At 46.5% G+C, this 27,967-nt stretch overlaps 1 protein-coding gene across 5 annotated transcripts; it reads right to left on the bottom strand.

Moving 5' to 3' along the window:
- Positions 1–468: 468 nt before the first annotated feature.
- On the bottom strand, positions 469–27,967 carry LOC142850163 (phospholipase A and acyltransferase 3). 5 transcript variants are annotated; one of them, XM_075973400.1, is made up of 5 exons: positions 27,820–27,967; positions 27,381–27,447; positions 12,819–12,921; positions 7,790–8,058; positions 469–705 (listed from the first exon to the last, which is right to left on the bottom strand). In XM_075973400.1, the coding sequence occupies exons 2-5, from the start codon at positions 27,393–27,395 to the stop codon at positions 604–606; spliced, it is 489 nt and encodes a 162-aa protein (XP_075829515.1). In that variant the 5' UTR covers positions 27,396–27,447; positions 27,820–27,967; the 3' UTR covers positions 469–603. The 5 variants fall into 5 exon arrangements, with proteins under 5 accessions (XP_075829515.1, XP_075829518.1, XP_075829517.1 ...); XM_075973403.1 differs by lacking the exon at positions 27,820–27,967 and adding an exon at positions 27,738–27,762; XM_075973402.1 differs by lacking the exon at positions 27,820–27,967 and adding an exon at positions 27,579–27,720.

Here is a 27,967-nt window from a genome sequence, read left to right as displayed (position 1 = left end):
TAGAACACACCTGGAATGCAAAGGGACATTGGAAGGCTTTAGGAAGACCAACCAAGAAGTATATCCTGAATTTCTATGCGGAAAGGGGTTGTACTAGAGGTTGAGCTTTAAACCTCATGCACCCCAGGACAGCACTCTGCCACTGAGCTACAACGCCAGACCTAGAGGATCCATCTTTCACACTCCACTGAATATCCATTGACTCCAGCTCCTGAGTCTCAAGGTGCCAAGTTGGATCAAGTTCTAGGCCAGGAGCCCTGGTTATCTGAGGTTTCCATTTCTGTCTGTCCAGGCTGTTTCCTTTGGCGTACCACATCTATCTGACGAGATAATCATGTCGGACTCTGTTTTCTGCAATGCAAAGGGTGCTACAGCAAAGAGACGAAACAAGCAGGAAAGAATGTTGCCCAGAACAGAACCCAGAGCTTCCCTCCAAAGACGTCACACCAAGTAGCCACTGCAGCATCCTTCTGGTAAAATCCCCTGCTTGTGCTTTATTGTATGCTGTGAAAATAAGCCTAATTATAAAACAGTAGAATCTATGAATCAAACTTCAAACCCTCTAGCAAAAGAAGAGCCCGTAAGGCTGGATAGTCATTCAACTCATTGCTTCTGTTTCTTGTTTCTGGAACACATGATTCCAACGAAGCCCAAGGCTGCCAAGCCCAGTCCAGTAATGCCTGCCACTTTGATGGCATCTGTGACCTGCAACAGAGAAAGAGGTGAGTCAGGCTCTGTGTCAAGAAGGTGGGAGCCGGGCGGTGGTGGCGCACGCCTTTAATCCCAGCACTCGGGAGGCAGAGGCAGGCGGAGTTCGAGACCAGCCTGGTCTACAGAGCTAGTTCCAGGACAGGCTCCAAAGCCACAGAGAAACCCTGTCTCGAAAAACAAAAACAAACAAACAAAAAATGTGGGAGCAGGGTCGCTCAGCTCACGGCACCTCATATGCTCCCTTCACTTCCAGTGGCCAAACTCGAGAGCCAACAAATACTGCCAGGGTCAATGGGAGAAGAGGACCGGGAGGGAAAGGAATGGACAGAACCAGCTGGCCTGGAATTTACCCAGACCCAAAATGGTAGCCTGAATTGAGCCCCGGACTATTTACGTCTTTGTAAGGCATCTATGGAAGGGGCAGTGAGGTGACAGCAGGGGCTGGAGATCCTGGCCAACCGATGGCGAGTGCAAAGTCAGGAAGAAATTGCAATTGAGAAATCAAAAAAGTCTGACCTCCATGACACAAAGACCTCCTTCACACCCTGTTTCCAGTGTCTGGGCCTACCGGGTATGGAGTGTTCCCTTTAAAGGGTTGGGGTTTTATTGCTTTTGCTGACAGCTAGTTTTTTCTTTTGGAATCAGGATCTTTCTAGGTAGAACACTGAACTCAAGATCCTCCTGCCTTGGCCTCCTAAGCACCAGGGTTAAAGACATGAAGCTACGACACATGATCCGCCCAGCAACCAGAGTCAAAGCAGAGTGGCCCCTATTCTACAGTCCTTCTTTTTGTCATCTTTTATATTTTAAGAAAAGGTCTCGTGTAGCCCAGGCTGGCCTCAAACTTGAGCTCAGTACATGGTGAAGTGTCTTAGAGTTTCTATTGTTGTGATAAAACACCCTGACCAACAGCACCTTGTAGAGAAAAGCGTTTATTTTATCCTACACTTCCAGGTAACACTCCACCATTGAGGGGAGTCGGGAAACACAGGCAGGGCAGGAACTTATGCAGAGGCCATGGAGGAAAGCTGCTTATAGGCTTGCTTCTCACACGTGGCTTACTTAGCCTCCTTTCTTAGCACCTGGCACCACCAGCCCAGGGGTGGTAATACCTACAATGAAATAAGCCTTCCCCCATCAATTATCAATAAAGAAAATGTACCATGAATTTGCACACAGGACAATCTAGTGGGGGCATCTTCTCAGTTGAAGTTCCCTCATTCCAAAATGACTCTAAGCTTGTGTCAAGTTGATAAAACCTAGCCAGCACACCAAGGGTAACCTAAAACTCCTGGTCCTCCTGCCTCCGCCCACCATGTGTTACAGGGGTGAGCCACAGAACCTGATTCTCTGTTCTTAAATTCCCTAGGAATGGCAGTGATACCGTGCAGGTGTGAGCAGAACTGACTCGTGCTGCCGTCGAGCAGGAAAGGAAAGCATTGCAAAAGAGGGCTGTGCGGGGAAAGCGGAAGTTTGTCAACTGTCACTCAATCCAACTGAAGTAAAAGAAAGCGTTTGCCTGTGTGGGAGAGGGATGCACGGTAGAGCACTAGCCTACCAGGGAAAGACACTGAGTTCAATCCCCAGCACCATTTTGGGGCATTTCTTTCTAGTTGTGAGCCTAGTCTTGGTGGCAGAGCCATCCCTAGCCCTGGAGGCCTTTGTTTTAAGCAGAATTCAACAAGGACAGAGAAGCTGAGGAGTAACCCTACTTGGAGAAAGAAACTCTTGAGAGGGTCAGACAGACAAGCCAAGGTTCCTCTGGGAGTGAACAGGAGAGAACACTTCCACCAGTTCCCTGGATCTCCTCCCTCACCCTAGCAGAGACCTGAATGTTTGTTCTCTGGACCAAGTAAAACAAGAGCTTTGAAGGTCTACAAGTGTAGAACATGCAAGGTTGTATCATACCACAAACAGGACATTGAGTGACTATGAGCATGTTCAATATGAGTCTCCCAGACCCACTCTTGCTGCTCTCGGGATATCATCCTCCAACCAACCCTGGAAAACTTTTCCAGAGAATCTGACCATGACAAGTAGAAACAATGGAAGATTTGGGTACGGAGGACTCTCAAGCAGTGCACAACGAACTCAATGTTAATGAGCCCCTGGCCTCACCCCCACTCATTGGCTTCTTACCTGGTGCCTATCTTCTGTATCCCCTGTCTTCCCTCATTGCTGACCTTCTAGTTTGGATGGAAGTTTGGATGGCACTATCAATCAGAGGTCTGACTGCTTGCTGGCTAGCCTGCTGACTAGCCTCGAACCATGGTGTTATGGGGCTACTTTGCTAAGTATGTAGCTGGGGAGATAGATCAGTGGGTAACGTGCTTACCTTATAAACACAAGGACCTAAGTTTGATCTCCAGAACCCTGTAAAAAGCCAGGTGTGGGGCATGCATTTATAATCCCAGTGCTGGGAGATGAGACAAGCTGATCCCTGGGGCTTGCTGGTCAGTCAGCCCAGCCCAGGTGACAAATTCCAAGCCAGGGAGAAATCTTATCTTTTCCTTTGTTTGTTTATTTGTTTATTTTTTAAAAAAAAAGAGGGACAGTGCCTAAGAAAGAAATGACACCGGAGGTTGACCTTTTGCCTCTACACACACACACACACACACCATTCCTATCTAGTGTTTTCCTTGCTGTTCTATATCAGCAGGGGTAAAATGGTCTGCTGTTGATGGAGGAGGAGCAACATGAACCTCATTCTTTTCTGAAGCTCAGAGTACGAGAACAATAACAAAATAATGCTGATATCACTGATTCGGACAAAAGATACTTTGTCAAGACACACAACAATGACTCCGCTGTTCATGGTAACACTTTGTACACAAAGACACTGATCAGTATATAAATACAGTATCTAGTTAGACCTGGATGACAAAGTGGTACAGTCAAATCACACATACATACATACATACATACACTTTTATATATGTACTTAACAACATGTTATAATAGTTTGGGACAGGTTACATATGAATAACTTAAACTTTTATCTAGGTAGACTGAGTTCTTCCCGCTGGTTAGAAATCCCTCCCTTATCTGAGAAAATTAACACTTATCCAAAACTTCCTGAAGGTTAAGGTGTCACAGCCAACATCGCGCTGCAGGTCCTGTTTCTGTTTGCTAAAAGAATGCTTTCACAGACCAAAGTTATTGTTATTTGCATTGCCTGTGTTTTTATTGCTATCTGCCAAATGTTTGAACCTTATTTTTGCTGCAAAGCTCTCTGTTCCTGCAATTTCTATCCCCATAAACATGCCTAACTAAATTCCCTTTAATGACTAAGGAGCTCAGAGGCCTCTAACAGATGGCCACATAAACAGAAGTCATAATGCTGCTTCTTGTGTGGAGTGCCGCGTGTGAACCTTTCACACTTTTAAAGGCACCATTTCTTAGTAAACAAGGAATACCTAGGGCACTAATGAGGCGCACCTCTGGCTGTGACTCTGAGGGCATTTCCAGAGACGGTTAACATGGAGGCGATTGCCCTGAGTGTGAGGAGCACCCTTGCATTCGCTGGAATCCTGAAGAAAGCACCTTGAGTTCCAGCATCCCCTTTCCTCTGCTTCCGGACCAGCCCAAGTCCCACCAGTGGCCTCCCACGGTCACACCTGCCCCGCTGTGATGGTGGTCGCCCTTCACCTCAGCCAAAACAAACTTCCCTCCTTCAGGTGCAGCTGGTGGTAAGAAAAGCAGTTAAAGTGGTTATTGTGGAAAGGATGCCACCCAAAGGGAGCAAACCAAGAAAGCTAAGGATGTGAGAGCCAGGCCCTGCTTCCTTTCCCTCAGAATTAGGCCGTGCCCCCTGCAGCTCTGAGACAGAATTAATGAGGAGCCTTCCTATGGCCTCGAACTCTCTCCACCCCTTGAAAGTGCAGGGGTTGGATGAATTTATGGTCTTTCTTAGTGCCTGCCTCCGTTCCCTTGGCATGCAGGCAAGGTCAAGTAGGTCACGTGGTGTGGAGCTTCACACACACCCCTGAAAGCCTGTGAGACAAAGATGCTTGCTCCCTTTGCTCTCAGGAGCTGGAGGGAACAGTTCAGGAGCTGTGGGAGAGGGCTGCCTGGTAGAGCACTAGCCTACCAGGGAAAGACACTGAGTTCAATCCCCAGCACCATTTTGGGGCATTTCTTTCTAGTTGTGAGCCTAGTCTTGGTGGCAGAGCCATCCCTAGCCCTGGAGGCCTTTGTTTTAAGCAGAATTCAACAAGGACAGAGAAGCTGAGGAGTAACCCTACTTAGAGAAAGAAACTCCTGAGAGGGTCAGACAGACAAGCCAAGGTTCCTCTGGGAGTGAACAGGAGAGAACACTTCCACCAGTTCCCTGGATCTCCTCCCTCACCCTAGCAGAGACCTGAATGTTTGTTCTCTGGACCAAGTAAAACAAGAGCTTTGAAGGTCTACAAGTGTAGAACATGCAAGGCTGTATCATACCACAAACAGGACATTGAGTGACTATGAGCGTGTTCAATGTGAGTCTCCCAGACCTCTCGGCCCTACTATTGCCCCTCACGGTTCCATGCTGTTCTAGCACCCCTGCTCTAGTAAACTCTCCCTTCGAAACGCCATGAAACTCCATCCTGCAGTCAGCAGCACATGGCCCCATCTCTCCTAAAGCTCTCACATCTCAGCCTGATCATTGGCTGCCTGGGGTTGGGAGGCTCTCGTTCTCTCTCCTAACAAAGCTTTTCTGAAGGACCGCTTTATGTCAGTTCCTTTCCAGGAACTCATCTCCTTTCTTCTTACAGATATAAGTTAGTGTGGGAGAGAAGCACAAGGGTTCCTCAGTGGCTCATGACCATCAGGATAAATCGGACTCAGCAACGAATGTTTCTTACTGCGCATATCAGTGTGTATTTCCCTCTGTGTGTGTATCTGTCCATGTGTATTTGTCTATGTATGTGCAGTGTGTGTGTGTGTGTGTGTGTGTGTGTGTGCTTTGCTGGTTATTGAACCCAGGGTCTTTAACCTTTATGCCAATAGACAGACTGAGTACTGTTATTCCCCAGATCCCTTCTATCATGGCGTCATTTTCTAGTTTTCTTTTTTGTTAGTGCTTTATTTTGTTTTGTTTTTTGAGACAAGGTTTCTTTGTGTAGCCCTGGCTGTCCTGAAACTAACTATTTCTCTCTCTCTCTCTCTCTCTCTCTCTCTCTCTCTCTCTCTCTCTCTCTAGATCAGGCTGGCCTTGAACTCACAGAGATCCACCTGCCTCTGCCTCCTGAGTGCTGGGATTAAAGACGTGTGCCACCACTGCAATTGCAGTCACCCAAGAACTAATGGCATTCCTCTTGTATCCCTGCCTGCTTCCTACCCCAGAGGGGCTGTTCTAAAGCCAGACTGTGACTCAGACCCTTGGGAGTGCTCAGCAAACGCTGACAATATCGCCTTCCTCCTTCACTTAGCAATAATGTGCAGCTAGCTCCTCTATGTCAATCACCCTTGGCAGGGATATATCAAGTAGCTGCTGAATAATCAGCTAATTGAAGAAAGAATTCAGGCTGCCCATTGGACGATACCTAATGTCTCACTGTAGACAAGAGACCAAACAACCAGAACACACAGTACAAGAGAAAGTGTGAAAACAGTATGATACAAGCGACCACTACAGGCATTAGGAGAGAAAGCCGAGACTGTCCCTGTCAGCAAATGCTTCCCCATCCAAGTCACAGTAGCCCAGAATGGCCAGCAACCAAAGGCCTGGATGAGCCAAGCAAGAAGAAAGAGCAAGCTTCAGAGACTGTCTCTGCAACTGTAATGTATCAGCTTCCTTTTCTGAGTCAGCCCTGTGTGGAGCATAAAAATTCTCTTCTCTAGTTCACATGAAATCCTCTGAGATAAGTTCTCATAGGTTCTATATTAAGGGGAGAGGGGGGAAGCCTGACTAAATCTGTCATTCAAGATCACACAGCTAGTAAAAGACAGGGCCCAAAGAGCCAGAGAGGGTGTGGTTAGCTCAATAATAGAGGGCCTACCTAACATAGGCAAGCCCCTGGGTTCAATCCCTAGCACTGGAAGAAGGGTTCAAGTCTATTTGACTACAGGAGTCCCTGTTCTCCATCACCACATTAGCCAAGTAGAAAGAGAAAGGACTTTGAAACACAGATCTTAATTTCTCACCCATGCAAAGCCAAACATGGTAGCACTTGCCTGGGATCCCAGCACTGGCAAGCTAAATTGAGAAGGCTAAGGGGTTCAAGGCCAGGAGTCTTGAAAGAGAAAATGGACAAACAGAAGGGCCTCCTCTTGGATAAAGACAGTTGTAGCCTGCTAAGTGAGGCTGGTTAGATGAGCCCACACACCAACTCTCTCTGCCCCTCACCAACACAGCTGCATCGCACTGCTGGGAAAACAACACAAGTCTGAAGACTCAAAAAGATTTTTTTGGGTGAAATGAATGGCCATAGCCAGATGACTTTTTCTAGATGCTTCTATTTCCTCATCTACAAAATGGGGCTAACAGAGCTGCCTCCAAGGCTTGAAGAGCATCATCACAGGGGTGGACTGGTCGTCACTACCCTATGTGCTGATCTGCACTGCCTTCTCGCCTGCCTGACTCCCCACCCTGCGCATGACACTCGGGGACAGGAAACATAACACCTAGGCTGTTTTTTTCTTTAAAATTTATTTATGCCGGGCGGTGGTGGCACACGCCTTTAATCCCAGCACTCGGGAGGCAGAGGCAGGCGGATCTCTGTGAGTTCGAGGCCAGTCTGGTCTACAAGAGCTAGCTCCAGGACAGGAACCAAAAGCTACCGAGAAACCCTGTCTCGAAAAATAAAAAAAAAAAAAATATTTATTATGTACATAGTGTTCTCCCTGCACACCAGAAGAGGGCACCAGATCTCATCACAGATGGTTGTGAGCCAACATGTGGTTGCTGGGAATTGAACTCAGGACCTCTGAAAGAGTAGCCAGTGCTCTTAACCGCTGAGCCACCTCTCCAACACAGCCCACCTGGGCTATTTTTGTCTGGTTTATAACTCTGTCTCCACCCACACTCACATCCAGTCACTGTCATCTGGGGAAACAACGTGGTACGTAAAGTCAGGTGCAGGGGCTAAGGACGTACCTGGTCACTGCGGGAAACTCCATAACGGAGTTCGTTCACAAAGTGCTCACAGTTCTCACTGGTCAGCTTGTAGAGCACCTCCTGTCCCACCAGCTCCTCGGCACGCTTAACGATCTTGTATGCAGGCAGTGGGGTATATTCACCGTCATGTTTGTTGTTGACCCGGTACTTGTCCTTCCCAGCCACATCACGCAGCAGTTCTTTCTTCACTATGGCCTTGTCAGTCAAAGCAGACATAATGCTGGCTGCCCCAGCTCCTGCAATTTCACCTGTGGATTCACAAAGAACAGAGGAGTTATTCAGTGCTAGTCCACAGATGGGCATCCAGGCTTAGCACCATCCACAAAGACTGAGCAGGACGGACACAGGTGAGGCTTTAATGCCACAATTTACTGTGATGCTTTAGTGGTACAGGGCTAGTAAGGGTGGTGGTCAGTTGAGGGATGAGATAATGGCTCACTCTATAATCCAGGCTGGTCTAACCTGGAAACTACCATGTTATGTAGTCCAACCTGGTGTCAAACTCTCAGCAACTTCCTTCCTCTGCAATCCATATGCTGGGATGATGGGCATATACCATCACCCCTGGCTACTGGGATGATGGACATGCATCATCATCACCCTGGCTACTGGAGTGTTTCTTTAGCCAAGAGAAGCTGGTCCTTGGCATTGTAACCAGTTCTTGACTCTACAACTATGTTCTAGGACCTCCTCATCTTCCTGGGAAAAGAGCATATAACCTATTGATTTCATCTGGGCTACAATTCCTTGACCTCACCAGGCTCATGGCCTCAAGAAGAGAGGTTGGTTGATGTGTGATTACCCTCTGCATACTGTGAATATTACCATTGGTTAATAAAGAATCTGTTTTGGTCAATGGCTTAGCAGAGTAAAACCAGGCAGGAAATCTGAACAGAGATATATAGAGAGAGAGTAAGCGGAGTCAAAGAGATGCCATGTAGCTGCCGAAGGAGAAAGACACTGCCAGAACCTTATCAGTAGTCAACAGCCTCGTGGTGATACACAAATTAATAGAAATGGGTTAATTTAAGATGTAAGAGTTAGTTAATAAGAAGCCTGAATTAATAGGCCAAACAGTGTTGTAATTAATATAGTTTTGTGTGGTTATTTGGGCCTGAGTGGCAAGGAAATAAATGCACAGTCACTGCTATACCATTGGTCTTCTAGATTCCCACCTTTCCAGGAAAAAAAAGGACCAAAACTCTCCAGCTGCTCCCCCAAAGAGACCCAGAGGATGTGGCAGCCAAAGTCCACAGGTGAGAAGAGACAACAATGGAGTGACTCGAAGAGGAGGAACTTGGGTTCTGTAGGACCAGGCTGAGGCAGTCAGGGGCAGCTAACATATCACAGAGCCTGGGTCTCTTAACCCAATGACCTATACCCTGGGGAATGAGCATGCACTGGGTATGATGGCTGGAAAGGAGCTATATCCTGAAGAAGTAGATCCAGGAGCCCATGGAGCATCCCAAGACTGGTTCCCTGTCAGGAACGGGGCCCTCTGGGTAAAGAAACAGAACCTCAGTAACCAGGACAGGACCAGTCTTTAAATGTGACACTGGGAGAGCATCAAGCAATGGCAGAAAGGAAAAGAGCAGAGGCCAAGTAATCTTTCTTCCATGAAGTTCAGCCACAGAATAGGCTGAACTCTTCCAATATATAAAACACTTGAACTGGGCATGGTGAGATACTCCCTTGGCCCCAAAACTTATGAGACAGGCAGGTAGACCTTTATGAGTTCAAGGGCATCATGTATGGTTTACATACATGATGAACCAGCCTAACTCCATTTTAAGATCAGAAGTCATTTTAGTACAAGGTCAAAATAAGTTCATTCCTGTTTCCTGTAAAACTTGGGTTTGACCATGTATTGACTCATTTTCTGGAATTTGACATGGTCTACACCCTACATTCTGACTCCACCCTAAGAAGATAAGATATTCTGCCAAATAACATTAAAATGTTCAGCCAAAAATGGATGGGTCTAGAAAACATCATTTTGAGTGAGGTAACCCAGACCCAGAAAGAGAATTATTATATGTACTCACTCACAAGTGGTTTTTAAACATAAAGCAAAGAAAACCAGCCTACAAATCTCAACCCCAGAGAACTTAAACAACAATGAGGACTCTAAGACATATATGGATCTAATCCACATTGGAAGTAGTAAAAGATAAGATCTCCTGAGTAAATTGGGAGCATGGGGACCATGGGGAAGGGTTGAAAGGGAGGAGAGAGAGGCAGGGAGGGGAGCAGAGAAAAATGTAGAGCTCAATAAAATCAATTTCTAAAAAAACTAGTCACAGGACAAGCTCCAAAGCTACAGAGAAACCCTGTCTAGAAAAAACAAATAAATAAATAAAAATAATTTTTTAAAAATGTTCTGTCAACTTCTTTCATAACCAAATCCCTCTTGAAAGCTCCCAACCCTTAAAAACCACTAGCCTTGCAGCTTTGGGGTGTTATATAAACGCCACTGTCTCTTGTTTTCGATGCTATTTTCTCAAACCCAACTTTAGGGCGATGATCCTATCTGACAGAAAACAAAATTTGTTTAATTTGATCAAAGAATTTGGGTAATGATCTTTACTCTTTGGAGGGATTAACATAAGGAATTCTAGACCACGTAGGATGACATAGTGAGACCCTATCTTTTGTTTTGTTTTAAAACAGGATCCATGTAGCTCTACCTGTCCTGGAACACTCTATGTAGAACAGGCCTTGAACTCACACACAGAGATCTGCTGTTTTAACTTCAGCACAGTAGCTGTGCCTTAATCTACTGCTATTTCAGCCAGCAATTGTGAATCCACAGTTACTGGCCCGTTTCTCTGGCCTGGCAGGAATTCTGTTTCTGTAGGCACCAGCTCTGCCACTAACAGTAGCTTTCACTAAATCTCTATCATTCTATTTATTAAAAAGTTTTGAGATTCAAAGGCTGGGGCGAAAACCTGCTAGCTCAGAAGATTGAGTGGCAACCAGCTTACCTTCTCTCCTGTGGGTGTCTCCCAAAGAGTGTGCAACATTCTGTTCCACCAAACAAAACAGTCATGCCACTCCAAATCCCTCCCTACTCCTTCCAGTGCATCTATCTCTTCCAGATGCTCTCTGATCATTTTCTATCAACTAGTTGCTAACTCAGCCTCCTGACCCAAAATTAATTTTATTTAATGCAAATGAAAACTCTGATTGAATATCCCCCAACAGAGATTTCTCTGCCTCTGCCTCTGCCTCCTGAGGGCTGGTATTAAAGGAGTGCACCACTACACTCACCCATCCATGAGACCCTGTCTTTAAAAAATAAAAACTAGAAAACAGTTATGTATAGCTGTCTACAGCAGATCTGAAATAAGACTGGGCCTATCAACAGTCACCCATGGATTGGGGAAGGACTCACAGGTCTCTACCCTCCCTGCTGAACTATTGACTATTGGTGGATCTAGGGGTGGGGCCATCTTGTCTTCTGTCGTGTACCTGATAAACCCACCAGGCTCCATCAGATAGTTCCAAACCAAGGGTGGTGGTGTGGGACAATTCTGTATTCTGTCAATTACATTTTAAATAAATGCTGATTGGCCAGTAGCCAGGCAGGAAGTAGATGTGGGACAACCAGACAGGAAGTAGAGGTGGGTCAATGAGAATAGGAGTATTCTGGGAAGGAGGAAGCCCATTCCTCCCCAGTTCTGCCTAGACATGGAAGAAGGAAGATGTGACCTACCCCGCTGAAAAAGGTACCAAGCCATGTGGCTAATATAGATAAGAATAATGGGCTAATATATGTTATAAGAGCTAATATGAAGCCTGAGCTAATGGGCCAATCAGTCTATCATGAATATAGACCTCTGTGTGATTTTCTTTGGGATTTACAATCTGTGGGAACTGAGCAGGACAGAAACCCCAACAAGCAGCCCCTCATGTTACAGGGTCACACAGAGGACCCTGTTAAACCAATGGGTCTCAACAAAAAAGGCATACATGTGGGAAAGGGATTTGTAGGGAAGAGTGATGAAGGTGGGGCCAGAGAGGGTGGGGTGCTAGTCAGGATGCACTTTGTACATGATGAAACTGTCTAAGAACAAATTCAATAAAAAATTATAAAGAAAGAAAATACCTTAGCCTCTCTACAAAGACCCCTGTGTGGTACAGCACCAAAGGGGAAAGGCTCCCCCAGTGGAAGTATCACAGCTCTGAGGAGGAGGCTCTCCCAGTGCAAGTATCACAGCTCTGAGGGAGGAGGCTCCCCCAGTGCAAGTATCACAGCTCTGAGGGAGGAGGCTCCCCCAGTGGAAGTATCACAGCTCTGAGGGGAAAGGCTCCCCCAGTGGAAGTATCACAGCTCTGAGGGGAAAGGCTTCCCCAGTGGAAGTATCACAGCTCTGAGGGAAGAGATTTCCCCCAGTGGAAGTATCACAGCTCTGAGGGAGGAGATTTCCCCCAGTGGAAGTGTTACAGCTCTGAGGGGAAAGTATTCTGGCAGTCAGAAGCCAAGGAATACCACAAAGTCACAACGCACAACAAACCTCATGCAAGAGACTTATTGGGAAGGAAAAACCCAGGAGGGTGGTCGCTTTGCTCCTGCAAGAAGCAGCAGAGAACTGAACAGAAGACAGGGTTTGTAAAGGCTTTTTTGCGGGGATGGAGGTTGTCAGGGTGGAGACATTTCCAGTCCTGAGATTGTGCTTTTTACCCTGTAGGGCTGACCTTGGCAACCTACATCGGAGGCACTGGTTCCAGCTTTTACAGCCCTTAGAGTGTTCTGTGGGCAGAGCCTGGCAGTTGTAGGTCCTCAGGGGCAGGGCCTGTCTATTCACAGGCCTTGAGGGGCTGACACCCTGGGGTCTAAGAAAAAGCTCAGAACCCATCCTGACACATCAGATTGCCCTCACATGAACTTAGAAACAAATGGTTAATCAAGGAGCAAGGAGCACCCAGGAACAACCTGTTACCCACAGCTCCACATGTCCTTTCCCAGTCCCTAGGCCCAGCACAATGAAGACCCTGGTGTTCTTACTTGGGGGAGCCAGGTGGATCACATATCCATCACCGACATAGACGGCCCAATGGCTGTATATAGGACGGAAAATCTCAATCAGGTCTCCAGGCTTTGGTTCTGGCTGCAAAACCAAGAACACGACTATTAGTAATGATGTGAAACCTTGAGAGCAGGGCAGGCTCAGTTAAGGAGGTGCAGCCCCTATGTCCCATCAATCAGTTCCAGTAGGCAGGCCCATGTGGATGCAGGCCCTGCAAGTATGATGCTGGCTTGCCTCACAAGGCCATGATCCAGGCCTGCAGGAAAGATACCATCCCCCACACCCACCCACATATGCCATGATTAAAAACTGCAAAATGGGGGCTGGAGAGATGTCTCGGCAGTTAAGAGTGCTTACTGCTCTCGCAGAGGACCCGGGGTTAGGTTCCCAGTACCCACATGGTGGCTCACAACCATCTGTAACTCCAGTTGCCAGGATATACTATGTCCTCTTCTGACCTCCACAGATACTGATGAAGGTGTTACACATGCATACATGGTGTAGGAGGTCCTTCTGTTTGTGTATTGCTTTCATTGGTTAATGAATAAAGAAACTGCCTTGACCTTTTGATAGGGCAGAACTTAGGTAGGTGGGGAAAACAGAACTGAATGCTGGGAGAAAGAAAGCAGAGTGAAGGAGAGAAGCCATGGATCCTCCGCCTGAGATGGATGCTGGTTAGAATTTTACCTGGTAAGCCACTGCCACATGGAGATACACAGATTACTAGAAATGGGTTAAATTAAGATATAAAAATTAGCCAATAAGAAACTAGAGCTAATGGGCCAAGCAGTATTTTAATGAATACAATTTCTGTGTGGTTATTTCGGGGCTAAGCTAGACAGGAGGCTGGGATGAACAAGCAGGCTTCTCCTTACAACACATATATCCATGTAAAACACAAATAGACATAAAAATAAATCTAAGAAAGAAACCTATAATATGCACGATACTGGAAATCTGATCAAAAGTACATTGCTCAGGTCACAGGCTCTAGTAGTGGACCCACTACCGTTGTTTTGATAAATGGACAGACACACCATCAAACTTCCTTCCAAATACTTGTGTTTATACACATAGAGGCTCCTTCTGCTGCAGGCAAAAGTCAATGCAGAGACTCATAACTTGGCAAAGTGCTGAGAATAAGCAGCTATTGAGTGCTCGGCTCTGATGGGACATCTACGTCACCACCAACCGACCCACCCAAGGTTCAGGAAAATTGGCAGAAGAACCAGAGGATGGAGAAGAGTGCTGACGTCTTCTGGACGTGACATGGCTGTAGCACCCAGGATCACTGCAGCTATGGTCACCTGTATGAGACTTACACAAGAGCAAGAGACCAGACCAGTCAGTATTCCAGCAGGTAACACTAGTTGGATTCAGCGGGTTACCAAAACCAGAGAAGAGAGACAGAAGAGGCAGAGAGAAGGAACATGAAGGTGAGAAGGGGTTATGCTGAAATGGCCAGGTGAAGTCAGAGGCGGATTATGATCAAGATACATTGTATACATGTATGCAATTAATTATTAAAGAACAAATAAAAGACACTCCTTAATAACTGTGAACCTAAGCCGGGTGATGGTGGCGCACGCCTTTAATCCCAGGACTTGGGAGGCAGAGGCAGGCGGATCTCTGTGAGTTTGAGGCCAGCCTGGTCTACAAGAGCTAGTTCCAGGACAGGCACCAAAGCTATAGAGAAACCCCATCTTGAAAAAACCAAAAAATTAAAAAAAAACAAAACTGTGAACCTAAAAGGTCTTCTCATTAGCTTTGTCTTCTTAGTGCTCTTGCTACAAATATTACTTACTGAACTCCGGCTCAAGGCTAAGGCAAGATTATCAAGAATTCCAGACGAGGGTGAAGAAATGGCTCAGCAGTTAAGAACACTGACTGCTCTTCCAGAGGATCCAGATAAAATTCCCAGCACCCACAGATGACTTACAACTGTCTAACTCCAGTCCAGGGAGACCTAAACCCTTTTCTGCCCTCTCTCAGGCACCAGGCACCCATATGGTACACAGACATACATGCAGCCAAAAAATACCCATACACGTAAAATAAGTAAATAGTTTTTAAATGACTTCTAAGCTAACCTGGACCACATAATGAGACTCTGTCTCAAACCTCCTTCTTCACTTTCCAGACTCCCCTCCACACAAAACTGCAATAACAAAAATGCATTTATAAAATGTAACAGTCCAGCCTGCAAAATATTCAGTTATTTACAAAATAATGAGTTAAAGGTCATATCTCCAAAACTATACACTGTACAAATTTCTTTACATGACATTCCAAAGTAGGCATAAATACAGGACAGAAAACTGGTCAGCAATCCTAAGGGGCTGGGGTGAGGACAGGCACCATAAGAAAGGAACATGGGGATATTAGGTTATTAAACTGTGCTCTTCTGCAGTTTTCTGACCTTTTTAGTTTCTTCCTTGTATACAATGTAGTGTAATCACATTCCCCACCCCCACTACCCTCTCTTGTCCCCTCCCTCCTCTTTCCAGAGGACCCCCTTTATAGCCCCAGCTAGTCATTTCCTATTATATAGATATATATGTAATTTATTTATTTTAAATTTATTTTTATGTATGAAGGTGCTTTGTCTGCGTGTATGCTTGTAGACCAGAGGGGAGTATCAGATTGTGAGCTGCCACATGGGTACTGGGAATTGAACCCAGGTCCTCTGGAAGAACAGCCAGTGCTCTTAAGGGCTGAGCCATCTCTGCAGCCCTGTTATTTCCCATTTTCATGTCTCCATTTTGTGCAGGTGCCGTACAAGGGTTCACAGCTACTGTATGATCAAGACAGGCATGATGCAGTGGCCAAGTCCTATTCAGAAGACAGTGCCCCGAAACACTCTTCCCCATCCTCTGGCTTTTTCTGTCTTTCCACCCCTCGGCCTCAGTATTCCCTGGTCCTGTGAGGACGTAGCTATCCCATTAGGACTGAGCACCAGCACTCCTTCTCCTCCACGCTTCGACCAGTTCTGCATCTCTTCCTTGACTTAAGGCTGTGGGTGCATCTGCTCTGTCTTCCATTAGGGCAGTGGTTCACTTGTGCTTATCAAAACGGAAGTACACACTTTAAAAGGTGAATTATATAATAAATTTGGGGTTTTGAGGCAGGATCTCACTTAGCCCAGGCTTGCCTGAACTTGCTATGTAGCTGAGGACAACCTTGTACTGGTTTCCTACACCCACCTCCCAAGAGATAGAATTTCTGGTACGCATCACTACAGCTGGCCCTCTTCATTCTGTTTTAGCTGAAGTTATTATCTTTCCCATATTATTTCCTGGTTAAATTACACATTAATTTTTAAATTTAAAAGTAAAAATTAGCTGAGTGTAGCGCCATACACCTTTAATACCAGTACTTGGGACAGTAGAGTCAGGAGGACCTCTGTGAGTTCAAGGTCAGCCTGGTCTACAGAGTGAGACCCTGTTCCAAAAGCAAACTGAAGCCAGAGAGGAAGCAATAAAGGAGAGCTAGAGTGACTGGGTGGTTAAGAGCAGCCACTGCTCCTGCCAACAACCCAGTTCCAGCGAGCAGCACCCGCATAAGGCGGCTCCAGGTGCCTGGAACTCCAGCTCCAGGATCTGACCCTCTTCTGGGCTCTGACCTGCGACTTCAGAAGGCTTTGTGAAGGCTTTGCCAACAGAGGACTCGCAACAGAGAAAGGGTAGGCCTGCTAATTGAAAGTGTTGTGGACTGAAAGATAGCTCAGTAAGCAAAGTGCTTGCTTTGTTTGACATCCATTTGATCCTCTCTAGAATCCACATGAAAAGTCAGCCGTGGTCATCAATGTGTGTTCACAGTCCCAGCACTGGTAAGGAGTTCTTGCAGGTCGCCCAAGTTTGGTTCTGAGTATGCAAATCAGGCAGTTCACAGTCACCTGTAACCCTGGCCTCCTCAGGCATCTGCACTCATGCCACAAAGACACACAGACACACAGACACACTTAAAAACAAAATAAATCTCTTAAAAATAACCTAAAGTGTTTGTTTTCTAACCTTGTACAGAAGAAAAAAACGCCAATCTGATGGACCAGCTTGATTCCATCTTAAAGTTAAAAACTATTTTGTTATAAGGTCAAAATAAGTTCATTTCTGTTTTCTGCAAAATTCAAGTTAACCATGTTTTTAACCTGTTTCTGGAATTTGGTATACTCCCCACCCTGTGAAGTTTGACTCACACCTCAGAGACAGACTCTAGCCTGGTAAGATAAGATGTTCTGGCCAGCTGGGCGGTGGTGGCGCACGCCTTTAATCCCAGCACTCGGGAGGCAGAGGCGGGCGGATCTCTGTGAGTTCGAGACCAGCCTGGTCTACAGAGCTAGTTCCAGGACAGGCTCCAAAGCCACAGAGAAACCCTGTCTCGAAAAACCAAAAAAAAAAAAAAAAAAAAAAAAAAGATGTTCTGGCTGGGCAGTGGTTGCAAATGCCTTTAATTCCAGCACTTGGGAGGCAGAGGCAGGCGGATCTCTGTGAGTTCAAGGCTAGCCTGGTCTACAATTGCTAGGACTACACAGTTAGAAGTTCTGTCTCAAAAAGACAAAAAAAGAAAAAAGTTTTGAGGAACTTTGACAAAATGTACCCTCCTATAAGTAAGCAGGATTATGATTATCTATCACCAAGGACTGCCTCTGATCCTTCTGTGAGCTGCCGTTGCTCACTTTCAGTGTTGGATGGCCCCCAGAAGCACCTTCAGCTCCCAGGTAGCTTGGGCAGCGTTCCTGGCCACCCAGACCAGATTATGTATAGTCTACCCTGGGCAGAGGCAACATCCAATCTGCCCCTATGGACGAAGGTTTGTATGTTCCGAACGGGCAAGGTGGCCAAGCCCTAGTCATAGCAAAGAAGACTCTCTAGAAACCCCTGTCTGTGGACCAAAAGCCCTCCAAAAATCCTGTCCTACAGGCCTCTCAGGAGGACCCTGTCCTTGCCCCATGCCTCCCCTTTATCTCCACTGCCCCCACCTCTCCTGCTTCTCCCTCACCTCAGCCTCTCCAGCACTCACCCTACTCATCTACTCCCTCTGTTCCAGCTGCTCCATGGAGCCACCTTTGGTCCTTTCCCCTCCCATATCTGTCCGGGAGGTCCCAATGGGTAGCTAGATTCAGTTTCCTGGCCCTGACCAGCCCACTCCTATCCCCAAGCAGAAGCAACTCCAGATTCAGCTTCCTCCCCTTGGCCAACAGGTGACTTCAGTTTCCATTTCTGTGTGTGAAACAGAAGGACTCCAGTCCCTGTCCTTCCTCTCTGCCAGGCACCTGAAGGATGATACCTATATGTTCCATTCCATTTGCTACAACGGATCCTTACAACTGGAAACCAGAATCCTCCTATCAGCAAAGACCCTAATTCTCTGATTTCCCTGATTCGTTCTGTGTTGGTTTTTTTAAAACCATCTCCTCACCTAGGATGAATGACTGACAACAAATTCTCAGCACTCTCTTTGCGAAGGGAGAGAGAGCAAATCCTACCTAGCAGAAGCAGCTAAGGAGCTGACCAATTAAGCAGTCTTGATAATGATCTGAGAACAGCAGCTACTGACAAAGTTCTGTTCCGGAGACCAGACTGGGATTATGGGACAGAAGGAGACAGGAGGTCACCCTGAGTACCACCAGATTCCTCTGGGGGGCCTGAGGTTGGCAGCTCACAAACCTACTAGTCTGTCTACAGAAGTCGATATAAAACAGGGCTCAGAAGAAGCATCTGGAGGCATGTCCACTATATATACTTCTCCAGGTAGGGAGGACTCAGGAAACCTCAAGGCGATTGACCTGACCTTTGTAATTCAGTTGGCCTCAGATGTACATGAGAAAAAGCAAAAGATGGATGGGTTTGTAGGAAAGAATTGGTCAGAATTATTAGAAATAGCCCCAAAAGTATTTGACAATAGAGACAACAAGGAAGATTCTCTAGTGAAAATGAATCGTGCCACTGTGGCAGCACTACAGGCTCCTGGCACTTCCAGCCCTGAATAAGCCACCTACAAGAGAAAAAAAAAATGCCCTTACAAAAGTCCTGCCAGGAATTGGGACACTGGAAAAGTGAATGACCTCGGTGGAAACGGGTTGGCCTTCTCAGCCACAGATAAACAGTCCTGACTCTGGAAGAACTGGGGGTGGGGACATAGCTCTTTCAATTTAGGCCCCCTGAAACCTATGATAACTTTCTCAATTGGAGACCAACCTGTAAACTTCTGGTAGACCTGGGAGCATCACTTTCTGTATTACTGAAACCCCTGAGACCCCTTGATAAAAGGACAATGGAAGAACAGAGAACTACATGGGAAATTTAAAACTATAACTGGACCACCAAATGGACTGTGGTTTTTATTTTCACTCAGTGGAATCAGCAAATCTCTGCTATAAAAGGGCCCACAGGGATCCCAGGAGCCCAACTGAATGCTGTTGTATTCTGCATAGGGAACATGGATTGGATTATCAGAAAGTCCTCTCAGATGCAGGAACAAGGCTGCCTTTTCCAGAATGAGGCTCAGGAAACCCTTAGCCATCACAGCACCCGCACAGCACAGGCAGGGACAGTAACAAAGCTGAGACTATGCGCCCACAGGATTTCAGAACAAAGCACTTTTATTTCCCACAAAAGAGGGCTGCAGAGCAGCCGTTTTCCTTAGCCAGCGAATTGAGGAATTCTGGCCTCTGAAATTCATTTTGAAAAACAACCCCAACTACTGTATAAGGACCAAATTAAACATATCCTATATATATGTACATCAGATCACTGAAGAGAACAATATGGATTTACGTAGACAGGTATAGAAACAATAATAAAAATTTCTTTCAAAAAAGCAAGCCAAAGCCAGACACGATGGTGCACGCCTTTAATCCTAGTATTAGTATTTGGGAGGCAGAGGCAGGTGGATCTCTGTGAGTTTGAGGCAAATCTGATCTATGTACTGAGTTCTAGGACAGCCAGAGCTACATTTTTTTTAAAAGGCAAGTTGAAGGCTGGGGATGTGGCTTAGCTGGTAGGGCACCAGTCTGGCATGTACAAAGCCATGGGTTCATTCCTCAGCACCCCATAAAACCCAGTGCAGTGGTGCCTGCCTGTAATCCCTGCATCTGGGAGGGAAGGCCAGAGGAACAGAAGTTTAAGATCAGCCTCAGTAAATTCGGAGGCCAGCTTGGGCTTCATGAGACCCAATCTCAAAAATGCCCCTCTCATCAAAAAATAAGTTGGAAGATATGACAGGGTTGAGGATGTCACTCAGGGGAAGGGCACTTGCTTAGCATGCCAAGGTCCTGGGTTTGATTGCCAGAATCACCACCTCCCCCTAAAAGACCACTATTCTATTTCTGCTTAAATGTACATCTTTATGTACCTGGAATTAAAATGCATTATATATTATGCATGATCTGGGGAAAACATGCCAAACGATTGGTTACTCCCTACAGTGACTGATAGACATCTGGGGATTCACACTTTATTACTGGATTCTTTGAATATTTTTACTATGAATTATTTTAAAAATAAAATTTTTAAAGAGTTGAGTGTGAGAAAACACGTGTGTGTTGCATGTCTGTGTCTGTGAGTGTTCATGTGCCTGTGTGTTCATGTGTGTCTGTATGTGTGTGTGTGTGGTGTATTGTGTGTGGTGTGTGTATCTATATGTGTGTGTGTGCATGTGTAGACAGAGGCCAGATGCCAACATCAGAAGTCATCCTCGGCCAAATCCACCTTATTTTGAAACAAGGCCTCTCACTGACCCTGAAACTCACTGGTATAGCTAGGCTGGCAGGCCCTTGAGCTCCAAAGGTTCTTCTCTCCCCACCCTACCCCACCCCTAGTGCTGGGACTGCAAACATGTACCACGGGCCCCGCTTTTTTTTTTTTTTTTTTTTTTTTGGTTTTTCGAGACAGGGTTTCTTTGTGGTTTTGGAGCCTGTCCTGGAACTAGCTCTTGTAGACCAGGCTGGTCTCGAACTCACAGAGATCCGCCTGCCTCTGCCTCCCGAGTGCCGGGATTAAAGGCGTGCGCCACCACCGCCCGGCTGGCTCCGCTTTTTATATGGATGCTGAGGATCTGAATTTAGGCGTCCAGCACACACAGCAAGAGCTTTGCTGACTATGCCGTATCTCCAATCCCAGTATTTAAAAAAGAAAATTTAAGTGAGAAGAAATGCTCACATGTTGAATATTCAGTTTTTAAATTGGAAAATGGAGACACCATCTGTTACCAAACCCTCATGAAATTGTCTTAATTAGGAGTATTAATTTTTATTGATTTTCTAGCTTTTAAAATTGTTTTAATAGTTGGGTAGTGATGCTGTATGCCTTTAATCCCAGCACTTGGGAAGCAGAGGCAGGCAGGTGGATCTCTGTGAGTTCAAAGCCAGCCTGGTCTACAGAGAGAATTCCAGGCAGCCAGGGCTACACAGAGAAACTCTGTCTTGAAAAAAATAAACAAAAAAGTTTAAATAAATATGTACCTATGTTTTGGTTTTGGTTTTGTTTGATAGGAGGGTTAAATGTTTTTCTTTATTTTTCTTTTTTTTTATTTTTTATAGGTATCTACGTTTTGCCTATGTACCATATACATTTCAGATGCCAGAAGAGGGCATTGGATTCCCTTCAACTGGAATTACAGGCAATTGTGAGCTTCTATATGGGTGCTGGAACCTGAGTCTTCTGCAAGAACAGCAAGTGCTCTTAGCATCTCAACAGTCTTTCCAGTCCCTATCTTTTTGTTTTGTTTTGTTTTGTTTGTTGAGACATGATCTCACTTTGTAGTTCAAGATGATCACAGATTTACTATATAACTCAGGCTCGCCTCAAACTCATAGTAATCCTCCTGCCTCACCTTCTTGATGCTACAATTATACCACCTTGAAACTTGACAAAAATCAGTGGATTATAATCTGGAAAGATGAGTCAACAACACTTGCCATGCAAATCTGATGGCCTGAGTTCAGTCCCCAGACCCCATTATGGAAGGAAAGAACAGCTCCCATAGGTTGTCTGGTTTCCACACGTGTGCCACAGCACACAGGCTCAGAGAGAGGTGGGAGATGCGGGATAAAATAAATGTAAGATTTTAAATATTTACTTATAGTGTGGACAGTGTAATAAAAGGCTACATCAGCAATACTGTTCCAAGGACAAAAACCATCGTTTCTGGACCAATGTGAAGTAAACTGCTTGCTTTGAACTGTTTAGAAATTGAAAAGCTGGAAACACTCCTGGATATCTAACAACTGGGTTTAAACTGTCAGGAGAGATTGTTTTCACCAACAATTCATTTATTCTTTTGTGTTATTTACTCACACTTCCATTTAATTTTCCCCACTCAACCAACCAACGACCATTTAACTGTGCACAGCATTTAAGAACCTTAGCTTCCCGGGTGCTAGATTACGGGCGAGGCCCACTATGCCTGACTACTGATGGCTCTGTTTAACTCAAGCTAAGTTTAATTTTCAGGAACGGCACAGTGATTATGCTTAGGACTTTGTGCTTCAAACCATGGCTCAAATGCTTACTGTAGAGCACTGGACAAGTTTACCCAAACTCTCCCTGGGCCTTACTCTCCTCGGCCAAAAAATGAAGACAATTATATATGGCATCTGATTCAGACTAAATAAGCCAGTAACTATAAAACACTGGGTGGAGAAGGAAATAGCTCAATAGAAAAAGCATTTGCCGCACAAATACAAAGTTTGGCTTGATTCCAAAAACCCAGTTTAATAAAAAAAAAAAAAAGCCAGGGGCCAGGTGTCAGGTTTGGTGGCAGCACACACCTTTGAGCCACTCCTCTGAGTTCAAGTCTAGTCTACAGGGTAAGTTCCAGGCCAACCAAAGCTACAGAGAGACCTTGCTGAAACAGAAAGCCACATTGGAATGAGTAAAAGCACTTGCTGTACAAATAACCCAAGTTCACCTGGGTGTCGTCCCTCGAAACCAAAAAGCCAGAAAGGGTGGCGTACAGCGAAGCCCAGCACTCCTGCAGCAAGGAGGGGGCAGAGAGGGAGAACATGCCCGAAGCTCATGGCCCAGCTACACTGCATAGTGGCAGAACCAAGAGAGACCCTGCCTCAAAAAGGCAAAAGTGAGAACTAATTCCTACATGCACTTCTCTGATCTCCACGCAAGCAATTATAACATATAGCCAGCCAGGAAAGCCTACTTGGGATTTCCAGGCAAGCAAGAAATCTGCCCCTCCCCCAAAAAAAGGTAGAGGCTAGAGAAATGCCTCAGTATTAAGATAAGAGCACTGGTTGCTCTTTCAGAAGACATGGGTTTGATTCCCAGAACCCACATGGTGGCTCACAACCATTGTAACTCAAGTCCCAGGGGATCAGGGGCTCTCCTCTGACATTTGTGGGCACTGCATGCACATAGCATGCAGACATATAAGCAGTCAGAACACCCATATACATAAAATAAAAAAATAAACTAAAAATGAAAGAGGGACAGCACCCAAGACTGGCCTCTTGCCTCCCGATGCACGCAGCATACATGAGCATATGCACGCTGTTTTATGATCACGACTCAGCACAGAGGGAGTGTTCTGGAATCAGCAGCTTCTGCTGCTGTAATAGGTGGGTGCTGTTAGTCTGTTTTCATCCAGATACAGCGAGGACACCGTGGCTCTTGTGAACTCCAGCCTGAGAGAATTCTCCCTGTTCCCGGAAACCACATGCCCCAGTGAATGTGAAAATACCTGACCGTGTCTTTCACTTTTGATGCTGAGTTAAAGGTCTCGGAGGGAGCTTGTGGAACACAAACAAACAAAGCCTGAGTCTTGCCAAGAATGGACTTTTCATGAGAAGTTGGGGGAGTTTCCATACAAAGGTTTTAAGAAAAGAAAATCTGTGAGACCTGGGGGCTGATCTGAGATGACTGGAACCCCAGAAAAACACCAGGCACCCTTAGAAACCGTTCAAACTTCTGGACTTAATCTCTGGGAACTCTCTGGTTAACCAGGACTGTTAATACCTACCCAGTACTGCTTGTGTAAGAAATAACTGTGATAGTGGCTGAACGCCGTAAAACCACTTAAACCTACAAGGAAAATGCTAGAGAGCCTGTGCTACAGGCTAGGTGGGGGAGGGGACGGGGTGCAGAAGAAGTAGGAAGAGCCTGGCAGCCCTGGCTTCCTAGCCTCGGGTCCAGAAAAAAGGTAAATAAGACAGACCTGGCCTAACACGTTACCCTTTCCTCATGCCCCTGCCCAAGCCTCCTAGTCAGTCAGAGAGTGCCAGTGGCAACTCCAGCAGGCGTCCAGGCTCAGAAGCCCAAATGCCCCAAGCATCCTGCCCACCCAGGCTCTCCAGCACCAAACCCCAAGCCTATTCTCCTCCAGGGTAAACCTGGCCCCTTTGTGCCTTCCAAACTGCCCCACCCCCAACTCATACACCCCCACCAAACCCTACTGGGGCCTTCACAGGTTACCTGGAATCCTGCTAACGGCCTCATTTTATAGATGAGAAAAAAAGAGTTTCCAAGCTGGGAATGAACTTACCCAAGGCATCAGACACTGTCCAGAAGCCATAGCAGGATTCTACCACAGATCTACCTGGATTCAAGTATCCATTGATAAAATAGGATATGAAAACATAAAAGAGCTGAGGGCGGGGGCCACGGGGAAGGCCTATAAGTCTCTCTTATTGTAGAGCCCCGGCTTCAACGTTAGTGTCGGAGCTCTCCTCTAAACTGAAACCAGCTTCAAGTTCAAGTACTAGATAAGTGGGTAGCAGAGGAAACCTCAGGGCCTCCTCCCTCACAGCCTGCAGAAGAAGCTGTTCCCTCCTCCACGATCCCAGCCCAGTCTTTTTTTTTTTTTTTCTATTCGGGTTTAGGATTTGATTTCTCATTGTTGGTGGTAGTTTGTTTTGTTTTGTTGTTGATGATAGTGCTGGTGGTAGTGGATTTTATTTATTTTTGAGATGGGGGGGTCTTGTTGTATTCACCAGCCTGGCCTCTGCATACCACCTCCCCAGTGGTAGAATTACGAGTGTGTGTGCGTGCGTGTTTGTGTGTGTGTGTGTGTGACCATGCCCAGTTCACTAGCTCTCTTAGACAGAATGACTGTAATGAACGGCTGAGCTAGGGGAATGTGTGACCTGCTTCCATGTGTATCCTATTATGCTGAGGGGTGAGGACTGGATCTACTCCACCAGCATCCAGCCTGGCACTTACAGGACCTCATCAGAGGCTGATGGCCTGGGGAGGGGACACTGTCTATTCCTCCAGTCCCTCCCAACTCTGGGGGTGAAGATGCAACTCTGCAGGAACAGAAGCCCCCACGACACTTGAGAAGCATCCTCTTCCCTCCCCTTTCTTTGCACCCTAACCCTAACTCCACAGATTCCCCCAGATATCAAGTTCAGATCAGAAAAGGGTCAGGCCTAGTTTAGCGGCCCTTGCCTTTACTCCCAGTGCCTGGTAGGCAGAGACCTGTGGATCTCTTTCAGTTCTGAGATCATCCTGGTCTACACAGTGGATTCTGGGACAGCCAGAACTACATAGATACTCTGTCTCAGAAAAGCAAAACAAGATAAGAAAGGAAGCAGGCTGTTCAGGGCTCTGGACTCAGCACTGGAAGGTACATTCACATCACAGGACTTCGGTTTCAGTTTGAGTTTGAGTACTCACTTCCTGGAAACACACCCAGAGTTCAGCAAAACAGTGGTAGAAGATGAAAGCATCTTTCATCCAAACTTCTTACCTGGCTAGAAAGTTTAGGGCAGGGAGAGGCCTGGGCTGAACCTTCATGCCGCCCTCTTCCCCCAAGCCCTGCCGAGGTAGCTGCCTAGGTCTCTAGCCACAAGTCTGCATTTTTAGTTCGGATTTGGGTTTTGTTTTTTTAACTTTTTTCCTTTATTTTTATCTTATGTAAATGTGTGCTTTGACTGCACATTTGTCTATGCATCATATGTGTACAAGTGCTCTTGGATGTCAGCAAAGGGTGTCAGACCACATGGTATTGGAGTTACGGCGGCTGGCTACCGTGTGTGTGTGCGCTGGGAATTGAATCCACATCCTCTGGAAAAGCACCCGGTGCACTTAACCACTGAGACCTGTCTTATTTTGTTTGAGTCAGGACCCCCTACATAGCTCAGGCTAGCCTCCAACTCTGCATCCTCTTGCATCAAGCTCCCAGGTGGTGGGATTGTGGGTGTGTGCCACCACGCCCGGCTTCACAGCCCTGCTGATGGGATAACTACAGATATGGAGCTGAGTGCAGGGAAAAGAATGATGAGTTTCCCTGCTCAGCCTGAGAGGAGAAGGATCATCAGGAAGATTTAATAACTTCTATGCAAGCCTCCAGTTGGTAAATATTTATTCCTCATTCTCTTAATTAAATAAAAATGCAGGGACGGTGAGATGGCTCATCAAGGAAAGGAGATTGCTGCCAGGCCTGATGACCTAAGTCCACATCCCAGGCCCCCAATAGTGAACAAGAAAACTAATTCCTGCAAGCTGTTCTCTGACCTCCACACGTTAGCCAAGGCCGATGCATGCCCCCAAAACACATAAATTTAAAAAGTTTGTGTATGTGCGTAAGTTAACTCAAACCCACACAAAAGAAGCACACATGCGTTCCTAATGTCTCAGCGGTAGTTTATGGTGCTGTGGTCTTGGGTCTTAACACCTGAAAGAGCAGCCTGGAACCAGACTCGTGTGACTGTTCTGGGAACTACTAACTTTTAAATGATATTTCTCGCAAGGGAACAGAATGAATTCGAGCTTGATTAAAATCCACAACAGGTACTGAACTAGAACACAATCCCAACTGGGTTGTCTTCAAAAACCTACAGTCTGAACCAAGTCAGTAAAGCCCTTGTTCAAGTGAAGATCTCAAGAAAGATGCTGGGGCTGGGATGGGTCTCGGTTGGTAGGGAGCTTGCCTGGCATGCAGGAGAGTTTTAAAAAACCGAGTATGGGGTACACACCTACAATTCCAGCACTTAAGAAGCGGAGGCAGGGGAATCAGAAATCCAAGCTTGTCCTCACTACAAGTTTGACACCAGCTTGACTTACCTAAGGCCTTGTCTCAACAAATAAACAACAAACAAAATAAATAAATAAACAAAAAATCAGAAAGAAAGGGGAAGGGGAATGGAGGGAAAAGGGAACGAAGGAGAAACAAGAGCTGGAATCTGCTGGCGGCGGGGATGGTCATGAAATGAGTCAGCTGAGGAGAGAAAAGCCCACTGCCAAGAGGATTTAGCCTCCGGACTTTCCAGCCCAGGAATCTGCCCACGGTTCCTGATTTGATAGAAAGACCAAACCTCCAACGTGCCTACCTCTTCTGCCTTCTATTGAACCTGTTTCAAGCAGGGTGGCTCTCCAACCTGCCCACTTCAGCAACTGCTGCCATCACTCAACAAGTGGCATATGACCCACAGCTGATACCTGATCCCAGCAGCAGAGAGAAGTGGGGCTTTCACTACAAAGATCCTCTTCAAAACAAAACCCCGAGAAGACAAGAGTCATCATAAAAACACTACCTCATCCCTGCCCCCCTCGCCCCCCTCCACCCCCCACCTCCACCCCCATACTTACTGTGGGCGTTGGCATCTTCTTCAGTGACGTGTGGGGCTCAGCTTCAGCTCAGCAGCGGTGTGGATGCCTAAGGCACAGAGGGAGCAGACCTTATTATGTCTCTAACAAGAAGCAAGGTCCCCAAGCCCTCAGGAGCAGGAGGCTTCTCGCAGGGCCCTTTAGGAACAACCCCCAAACTCTTCCAACTTTCTCGCCCACCTCTGCTTTGCTCTGCACTTGCCCTTGAACGGACAAACCCCTCGCCAGAGGCCAGGCGGCTCACCCGATCCCTCTGGCACTTGTTCTGGCCGGGCATTCGCGCGTCCCTGGCTGCTTTTCTCTGCCCCGGCGGGTGCCAGGTGGGTGGCAGCTACTCGCCTGACTTGTTTATGCCCGCGCAGCCGTTCTCCTGCTCCCAGACAGCTCGCGGGGACCCGCAGAGGCACCTGGGCTTTCTCACCTTTGCTTAGGTCCCAAAAGAAGCGCTCCACCCTCCTCAGGTCACGAGCGTGCAAGCGAGGCCAGAGCAATCAGGATCGGTTTAATGGCTGCAGAGTCCTGGCCCCGCCATGTCACCCCGCCCACTTCCAGTGACAGGCTAATGAGAG

This window comes from Microtus pennsylvanicus, chromosome 5 (assembly GCF_037038515.1).
Source record: "Microtus pennsylvanicus isolate mMicPen1 chromosome 5, mMicPen1.hap1, whole genome shotgun sequence".
Lineage (NCBI taxonomy): Eukaryota > Metazoa > Chordata > Mammalia > Rodentia > Cricetidae > Microtus > Microtus pennsylvanicus.
The sequence above is the reverse complement of the archived record's forward strand: the minus strand, read 5'-3'. Positions and strand labels throughout refer to the sequence as shown.